A 9,377-nucleotide genomic window follows, 5' to 3' on the forward strand; every position below is an offset into this window, starting at 1 on the left:
TTTAGAAATCCAGTGTCCCCCTAACAGCCACTTTGAGTCCCAAGGAACAGGATGTCCAGCTACCTGTGTCAATCCCAATTCTGCACAAAACTGCCCTCTGCCTGACCAGGAGAGCTGCATCTGTGATCCAGGCTACATCCTCAGTGCTGGAGTCTGTGTTCCACATGCTGAGTGTGGCTGCAGCTTTGAGGGTCGCTACTACCCCTCTGGGGCCACCGTAGTACTAGACGAGGACTGTGGAAGACTTTGCAGCTGCAGTTATGGCTTCATGAATTGCAGTTTGAATACTTGTGGCCCACTAGAATCTTGCGGAGTGGTTGATGGAGAAAGAGGATGCAGACCGAACAGCTATGCAACATGCTGGTTGAAGGGCCCTGGGTCTTATCATACGTTTGATGGAAAGACATACCAGTACCCTGGGGCCTGTCGATTGACCCTTGCCAAAGTCATGGGACTATCTGAGCATCCTCACTTCATGGTGACAACGGAAAAAGTCCCCAAAGGCCAGCAAGGTTTTGCCAATGTGTTAACGTTTGAGGCAGAGGGAACACACATCTCTATTGAAATTTCAGACAGCAGCAGAGTTAAGGTAAGTGGTTCTGGTTTGTTTCCAGAGCTTGTGGAGAAAATTTGACAAAATGACTACATTTTTCTTATCTTAATATCTGACTATGTTTAAATGACCACTTAGGTTGACGCTCAGCTTGTCAGACTACCCTTCAGCTCAGCATCCAACCGAATCCAGATCTACCACAGCAGCATCCACAGTATCATCATTCGCACGTCATTTGGCGTAACTGTGCAGACAGCCTGGCCTCACTTTGTGCGTGTCACAGCGCCCAGTAGCTACAATGGCTCACTTGGTGGACTCTGTGGTAACAACAATGGTTACCCTTATGATGACTTCTTCACACCTAATGGCAACCCTGTCGAGAGTGCTCAGGTCTTTGGCGACAGTTGGCGAGATGGTTCCCTATCTGCACACTGCGTTGAAAACAACATTGCTACAAAATCAAACAACTCCAGGAAAGACTGTGACATCCTTGGCTTACCACATGGACCATTTGCTGATTGTTGGGCCATGGAAGATGCAAAAAAACATTTGAATGCATGTGTGGAAAGCATTGAAGCCTTTCCAGATCCGGAATCAGCACTTTGCAAGGTCCTGGGTGATTATGCACTGATGTGTCAGCAGAAGGGTGTCTCCATTGGATACTGGAGGAATTTAACTGGCTGTGGTAAGCACTCTGTCTGCTTTTAATGTATTTGTCCATTTATTTACACAGAAAGAATTTCCATTAGAAGTCCAGGACTTTGCTGAAATTTTTTTTGTCTCTCTCCAGAGCAAAACTGCCCTCCGCACAGCCACTATGAGCTCTGTGGCAACTCTTGTCCTTCCACTTGCCCCAGCCTCTCCTTCCCCTTCACCTGTAACACCAAGTGCCATGAGGGATGCCAGTGTAATGACGGTTTTGTCCTCAATGGCAATCAGTGTGTGCCACCAACAGGCTGTGGGTGCTACTATAAAGGACGCTCCTGGCAAAATGGTGATGAGTTCTGGGACGGTGAGGAGTGCCAGAGCCTGTGTAGCTGTAATGGCAACACTGGGTTAGTCCATTGTACCCCATCCACATGTAGTCCCCTTGAGTCCTGCCGTGTGGTGGAGGGTGAATACGGCTGCCATCCAAACCCGCATGGGGTCTGCTCTGCTTCCGGTGACCCCCACTACGCAAACTTTGATGGCAAGTTGTTTGACTTCCAGGGTACCTGCCGGTATGTTCTGGCAACACTTTGCAATGCCACTGATGGACTCGACAATTTTTCAGTGGAAGCAAAGAACAAGGCATGGCACGGGAGTCTTGTCTCAGTCACAGACGAAGTTTTTGTCTCTGTTTGGGGCTACCAAGTGTACATGTCAGGTGGCAGTAACAGCGTGGTCCAGGTGAGTGGATCATTTGTGTGAATACATTTTTAGCACTAAAAACCTGGGTCACTTCTTTGGATTTAAGGTATCAATGCTAAAATGCGTCTTTATTCATAGCCAGTAGATTGGTATTTGGATTTCTTAACGGATTTTTTTCAGTATTGGTACTAGCTGCAGTCATGATGTATTTCTAAATTATCCTTGGGATATGTTTACAGGTAAATGGAGTAACCACAAATTTACCAGTTGTCTTGAATGGAGGTCAAGTGTCAATCTATGCAAGTGGATCTCGCACATTTGTTACTACGGATTTTGGCCTGAGTGTCACATATGACGGATGGAGTACAGTGACCATTTCTGTGCCTTCAAATTACAGGTATCTACTATTCAAATCTTACAGTATGGTAGTCAGACAGTATTCAGACCCTTTAATCAGTACTTAGAGTTTAGTGCAGTTTCTTGCAGCGGTATTCCTGGTAAAAGATCCAATGGCCTGTAAGGGTAGCACCATGTCACTTAGAACCTGAGTAACCTGCCCGATTAAACACTTGTAGATGATGATGTAATAGTCAAAACTTTGAGGGGTTCTGACGCAGCAGCCAAGGTGTGAGAGAATTACAGCGTGCAAAAAAGGTTTTATCTGCATCAAATTTTAGGCTGTCTCTGATCAGTCAGATGGTGTCTGATATCAATATTTGACTTTAATAGGGATTTATTTTTTTAGAAACTGATCATTTCATTTGGGATTACTTACAGTGATCAAACGTGTGGACTTTGTGGCAACTTCAACGGGAATCCAAATGATGATTTCCGCACCCCATCTGGAATGATGGTCAACACCCCGGATGATTTTGGGAAAGCTTGGAAAGTGCCAGGCAACTACACTTGCAGTGATGGCTGTGGCTCCTCCTGTCCACAGTGCACCAATGACCAGCCTGCTAAAGCCAAATGTGAGGTGATTCAGGCAGTCGATGGCCCCTTTAGCTTCTGCTACACCAAGGTGGATCCAACGCCGTATTTCAACGACTGTGTGTTTGACGTTTGCGTGTCGGGCGAAAACAGCCAAGATCTTCTGTGCAGGGCCATTCAAGTGTACGCTGCTGCCTGTCAGGCTGCTAATGTTCGAATCTACCCTTGGAGAGAGAACACAACCTGTCGTAAGTTTACACCAAATCAGTCTCTAAAGAAACACAAACAGATATCAGCAACTCAATCTCCTTACCATTCTCATCAAGTTAATTGACTCATGTTTGTCCTTTTCCTCAAAGAACTCGACTGTACAACAGCCAACACCCACTATGAGCTGTGTGGTACTGACTGTGGCCACACCTGTGCCAGCAACATTGATGCTATCTGTGAGCATGTCTGCTCTGAGGGCTGTTTCTGTGATGAAGGCTTTGTCAGAAGTGGGGCAAATTGTGTCCCTGTGGAGAACTGTGGGTGCCAGTATGATGGCTACTACTATAGTGTAAGTCATGGGAATTCAAAGATTTATGTAATTGTGTCTATGTGTCTGGTATTCTGTAGCATGGGAGTCTATGCTTACATACAGATATTTACCTTAAAGTCTGGCACACACCTAAAGATTCTAACTGATTTTGAAAATGTGAGAAACCTCACACATGCTATATCCAATGTGGTAGTAATTTCGAGAGGGGTCTGGCAGCTGGCCATGCATTTCTGATGGCCACTCTTACTTTCCATTCATCTCTATCTCAGAAAGGAAGTGCCATTATTTGCCAGTACAGCATTTGGGTTTTGAAAAAAAAACATTCATTCATAATCAACGTCTGGCAATTACATTTATGAAAAAACCATATTGCAAACATTACAGACTATAAACATTTCACAAATTCTTAGGATTCTCCCCTTGTGGGACTAATCATTATGTCTAATCATTATGTGTCAACCCGTTTAAGAAATATTTTCAGAAGTCATTTCATGAATGGTGGCTTACTTTAGCTTCATTAGCTTTAGCTAATGCTGACATAGATATTCTAGCTACGTAATTACCTAAGCCAGTGTTGCTAATGTAGATACATAGCTTATGCATGCTTTGTGAGCTTAGCTTTAGCCACATTAGATATGTAGCTTACATAACTGCTTTGTTAGCTTATCTTTATCTACAATAAATATGTAGCTTACATAGCTCTTTTGTGATCTTGGCTTAAACTATGTTAGCTACATAGCTATGTTATTTTTAGCTAAGTTTGCTTTGGCAATGTGAGTTTTAGTAAACATTGCTAAAGTCAGCTTTGCAGGTAACGTGGACTCTGTGTTGTATACTATTAGATTTCTAATTGTAGATATTGAAAATGTTTTTATAGTCTCAGGTCATAGCAGCCTGATAGAGAAAGGTCTTTACAAAATGAGGGAGCTTTAAAAGAGGCATAGCTGGCCTCTGAGCTCATTACAAGACTCTTTAAGGCTTTTATCTCTTTTCATCTAGCTGGATGTGTAGTAAGAGGTCTTCAGGACGAAGTCATATTGATATTGATCGCCTCCAAGCCAGACATGTTGTATGATCCTTGTGGGGAAAAAAATCCCCTTTTTATTGTAAAGTGCAGGGATCATACCTAATGTATGTCATTTTTGATGGCTCTTCTACAGGCCGGTGAGTCCTTCTGGACAAAGAATTGCTCACAACATTGTGAGTGCTTTGCTCCCAACGACCTACGCTGCTCTGCTGCATCTTGCACTCCTGAACAAGAATGCACCATCAGAAACGGCCAGCTGGGCTGTTTTGGTGCGATGCCTGCTATGTCTCTTTGTACCGTGTGGGGTGACCCACATTACATCGGCTTTGATGGGGCACTGGCTCATTTTCAAGGCACATGCTCTTACATCATTACTGAGAGTGTGAGCCACGGCATCAATGAAACCCAGTTTCAGGTCGTGGCCACCAATAATCATCGCGGAAACAACCATGTGTCATTCGTGTCAGCAGTGGATGTATACCTCTCTAAAGCACTGGAGAACTCAGCACACATCAGGATTGGACCAAACAAAAGAGTGAAGGTAGCTCTTATTTCCAAGATGAGCAACTTTCTGCTGAAATAAAAGGGGAAACAAGTATCTCCTCACTTCCTGCTCATGTCTCTTTAATCTTATCTCTTCAGGTGAATGGAAATACAGTGTCTCTTCCCACCACAGCAGGAGCCTTTGCTCAGTTGTCAATGCAGGGAAGATTCGTAGAGGTCGATGCAGGTGACCTGATTGTAGAATTTGATGGAAGGAGTACTTTACTGGTTAGAGTTAGCAGAAATCATGAAAACAGAGTCAGAGGGATGTGTGGAAACCTCAATGGAGATGCCACAGACGACAAAGCCTTGCCCAATGGAACTTTGGCACTGAATGATAACCAGTTTGGGCACAGCTGGAAGTCGCCCACGAGCCAGCCAGGGTAGGCCTGACATTGTCTCACCTCCTAATGAAACACTCTTTATTCACAATCAGATTTTTACTTTATGCATGTCTCAAATCCCCAGTTAGGAGTCTTAGACAGTTTTGAAACAGACTCAGTATTATTGTTGTCTTTTCCAGGTGTGGATCCACAGATAAAGAAGTTGATGGTGGAACAGACAACTGCCCTTTGTTGCAAAAATACTCTGACCTCTGCAGTGTCATCACCAACACGAGTGGCCCATTTAGTGCCTGCCACCCGCACTCCGATCCACAGCTGTTTTACACCTCCTGTTTGTATGATCTCTGCCTCTACACTCCAGCCCATGGCACGCTGTGTTCTGCCGTCTCCGCCTATGAGACAACCTGCACAGTTTTAGGATCAAACATCCTAGAATGGCGCTCTGCTCTGCAGTGTGGTATGTTCTTGTTAACAGACAGCCAGAGATAAAGAATGTCTGAATGTTTGTTTCTTTCTTCATGCTTTTCTTAATTTTTGCACAGCTGAGTCAGACCCCTGTGATCATCTGGACTGCACAGAGGATGAGTGGTGTGGTGAGAAGAATGGAGTATATGGCTGCTTCTGTGATGAGACACACCATCGGGCCAAAAACCAGAGCTACGGTGGGACTGTTAAACCCCAGACTTCTTTTTAATCATTAAAGTTTAATGCTTGAGTACATTAGCAGATATTTATGGCTGTTTATTACTTGAGCATTGTTTAACTATTTCAAGCTGCATTTGTGATGAGTAGGAGTGAAACTATCAGCTAAAAAGACACAAAAATGTCTGTCGGATCAAAAGATCCAGATCAAGCGATTGTGATGTGTTATTGTTTCATGTCTTGCTTTTATACTGTGAAGCACTTTGGTCAACCCTGGTTGTTTTAAATGTGCTATATAAATCAAATTCCCAACATTTATTTTAAATATATATATAAATATACAAGTTACATATCCCAAATTTCCATGAAAATTCATGTAAATGTCCGTCAGTCTCTCCAACATCCAAACAAATTTCCCAAATTCCATTGAAAATGAAAAAAAAAAAACCAAAGTCATAGAAAAGCCTTAGAAATGTCCATGTAAATACCTAAACATTTCTTTAAAAAAATACCTTAAAAAATCTGAAAATTTAATGGTAAATAATCCAACATTTCAAGAAAATTACCCAAAAACTTCAGCGGTCATTCTGGAAATTTATTTAGCATAGAGCTTACATACTGATATAGTGTAAAAAAAAAAAAAAAAAAAAAAAAAGATTTTTTTGATCAACTGACACAGGTGTATTCTGTCTCAAATATGGAAGGTTTCGCTCATCAGATTGCAGACCTGACCGACTTATGTCTGAATTAATCTAACAAGTGTGCTGCCAATGAAAGACAGTAAACCAACAGACCATCTGTGCTTCTGTTCAAACCACTGTTGAAACCAAACCTACACCATAGGTCAGTAAGCTGTGATCACGACAAAAACAATAAAAACAATGATTTTTTTCTGTCTTTTTCCTTTCAAAGACTCAACTATCACTTGTGCCAGCAGCACAGGCAGCATGTCCTTGTCACGCTGCCAGCTGTTTGAAGCTGGGTTTGATCCGAGCGCCCTCCACCTCAGAGATCACTCTTGCAGTGGGACAATCCAGGACGGACGACTGATCTTTAATTTTGACAATGCAGACCACAAGTGTGGGACAGTTGTCAGGGTATAATCCGAAAACCATAAAGTCACAACATTATCTGAATTAAAGAAGTTATCTGAATATGACTAGAGAGTAAAAGCACTACATAAAACACACTATTAACAACTTTTATCATTTGGTGTTTCTACTTTCAGAGCAATGGGACACATTTCATCTATGAGAACAATGTCAAGGGTGACGTTGATCCCCATGAGGGTCTGATCAGCCGCAAAATGTCGCTTAATCTGGCTTTCTGCTGTGATTACCCTCTGACACAGGACCTGTCTATGGCTAAGGGCATCAGCCCTGTAGAGAGGTAATAAAAACCTCCTGTTTGCTTTTTTTTTACTCCTCTCTCAAAACTGAAAATCTGCCTGTAGAGTTTTTTGTTTCACAACTTCAGTAAAGCTGAGATTTCACATACCATGCTTCATGTAACCAACACCAGAACTGTACAGATGCTCTTTATTTCTAATAGTTTCAGTGATACCAAGATTCAGTTCAAGTTATTTGCCCAATTACCCTAAATTGTTTCCTTCAATAAAAGTCCTACCCATGTAGCCACCTTTACAATAGAGATCCAAGAGTTTCAATGTGTCAAAGCATTTCAAAAAGCCGTTAATCTTAAATACTTTCAGTACTCTAAAGCTTAAAAGTGGGTTTTTTTTTCAGGTTGTTAACGTACCATTTGATGTCTGTTTTTTCAGCATTGTGAACAGGAAGCTTCCAAGTGGCATTGGGCAGTATAACATCAGAATATTACCGTACCAGGATGCTGACTTTCAATTCCCCCTCACTGGAGACAGCACCGCAGAAACGGAAATCAACCAGAAGATGTACGTGGAAGTGCGCACAGAAGGAGTGGATGAAGAGCAGATCTCCACCGTCATCAGTTCATGCTGGGCTACACCTGTCAACATCGCAAACTACCCTGTCCGCTGGGATCTCATCACTGCAGAGTAAATCCACATTTGCCAGCCTAACTCATCCAGAAAAACAACATTCTTGTTTTTATTTTCTTTCTTGAAGTCTTCATTTGCTCCAGTCATCATCTCCTCTTTCGCATTGTCTTCCAGGTGTCCCAACCCAGAGGATGGAACCGTAGAGGTGATTCAAAACGGCATCTCCACTGTGTCCCGATTCTCCTTCAGGATGTTCACCTTCTCAAACTTCTCAGCCATCTACCTGCACTGCAAGGTCCACCTTTGTCTCCTGAAAGAAAATGATTGCGCCAGCGTAAGTACTGACATGTTTGTGTATGTTTTTATTCAGATTATGCTGTATAGACTATCAACAGGTGCATTACCATGAAACTATCTCTGCAGCACTGCTACCAAGGTGACCACGGACGATTTAAGAGGACTGTAGCGCACATTGACAGCACAGACATCTCAGTTGGACCCATCTTTAAGAGGCAGGAACGATCACTTTATAAAGGTAAAGCTCTTAAGTTTGTGCCTGTAAAAAAAGTATTCACTCTCTTTGGTTTTGTTTTTTTTTTGTTGATTTTATAAATCAATCATGGTCAATATATTTTGGCTTTTTTGACAAAGAAATATTACAAAAAAACCTCTTAAATTTCATAGCTAAAACAGATTTTTGCAAGCTAATGTCAGATAGATTCTAAAAAAAAAAAAAGGTTGTCTGTCTCAGTTTGTGAGGACGGCCTGATCTAGGCAGATTTGATGGCATACTTTTCCTTCCATTTCTTGATTATTGATTTAACTGAACTCCAGGGGATGTTTTCACTGCCTCTGACATTTTTTGTATCATCCCCTGACTTGGACTTCTCAAGAACCTTTTCTCTGAGTTGCATGGAGTGTTGTTTTGTCCTCATGGTGTAATGGTAGCAAGGAATACTGATTAACCAGTGAATGGACCTTCCAGACACAGGTGTCTTTATGCTGTGATCACTTGGGATACATTCACTGCACTCAGGTGATCCTGATTTCACCAGTTGTAAAAATACTGGCACCAAGTGACTAGACCTCAATGGAATTAGTTCAGTCACTGTAAAGGGGTGAATATTTATGTAGTCATTTATTTGACATTACATATTTCTGTTTTATGAGCATTACTTTGTAGAATTCTGTTTTCACTTTGATATTAAAGAGGGGTTTTTGTCGTTTTTGTCCACAAAGCCAAATTACAATGACTGTGGCTGATTTACACAATTGATAAATGGTAAAACCTCCAAAGGGGTGAATACTTATTGTAGACACTGTAAGATACTACAGAGTTGTGTGGTGCATTGTATTTAAAACTGTGCCTGTTTTTTGCAGTTGTACGATTAGGAAAGAGCGGTGCCCAGGGCCAGCTGATCTCTGTCGTGATCCTGCTAGTCAGTTTGCTGACTGTAAAATCTCTGATCTAG

The 9,377-nt window shown here is 42.1% G+C and overlaps 1 protein-coding gene across 1 annotated transcript in view; it reads left to right on the top strand.

Moving 5' to 3' along the window:
* LOC121528609 (alpha-tectorin-like) overlaps nucleotides 1–9,377 on the top strand; it is a 32,081-nt gene extending 22,704 nt beyond the window's left edge. Inside the window, exons 9-24 of the mRNA XM_041816123.1 lie at nucleotides 6–589; nucleotides 692–1,238; nucleotides 1,344–1,942; nucleotides 2,143–2,300; nucleotides 2,681–3,081; nucleotides 3,193–3,392; nucleotides 4,535–4,942; nucleotides 5,044–5,327; nucleotides 5,468–5,745; nucleotides 5,831–5,950; nucleotides 6,843–7,027; nucleotides 7,159–7,319; nucleotides 7,711–7,962; nucleotides 8,080–8,239; nucleotides 8,329–8,440; nucleotides 9,286–9,377. Of these exons, the coding sequence (XP_041672057.1) occupies nucleotides 6–589; nucleotides 692–1,238; nucleotides 1,344–1,942; nucleotides 2,143–2,300; nucleotides 2,681–3,081; nucleotides 3,193–3,392; nucleotides 4,535–4,942; nucleotides 5,044–5,327; nucleotides 5,468–5,745; nucleotides 5,831–5,950; nucleotides 6,843–7,027; nucleotides 7,159–7,319; nucleotides 7,711–7,962; nucleotides 8,080–8,239; nucleotides 8,329–8,440; nucleotides 9,286–9,377 (4,541 nt within the window). The remainder of the gene's footprint in view (nucleotides 1–5; nucleotides 590–691; nucleotides 1,239–1,343; nucleotides 1,943–2,142; nucleotides 2,301–2,680; nucleotides 3,082–3,192; nucleotides 3,393–4,534; nucleotides 4,943–5,043; nucleotides 5,328–5,467; nucleotides 5,746–5,830; nucleotides 5,951–6,842; nucleotides 7,028–7,158; nucleotides 7,320–7,710; nucleotides 7,963–8,079; nucleotides 8,240–8,328; nucleotides 8,441–9,285) is intronic.

Source organism: Cheilinus undulatus, linkage group 20 (genome assembly GCF_018320785.1).
Source record: "Cheilinus undulatus linkage group 20, ASM1832078v1, whole genome shotgun sequence".
Lineage (NCBI taxonomy): Eukaryota > Metazoa > Chordata > Actinopteri > Labriformes > Labridae > Cheilinus > Cheilinus undulatus.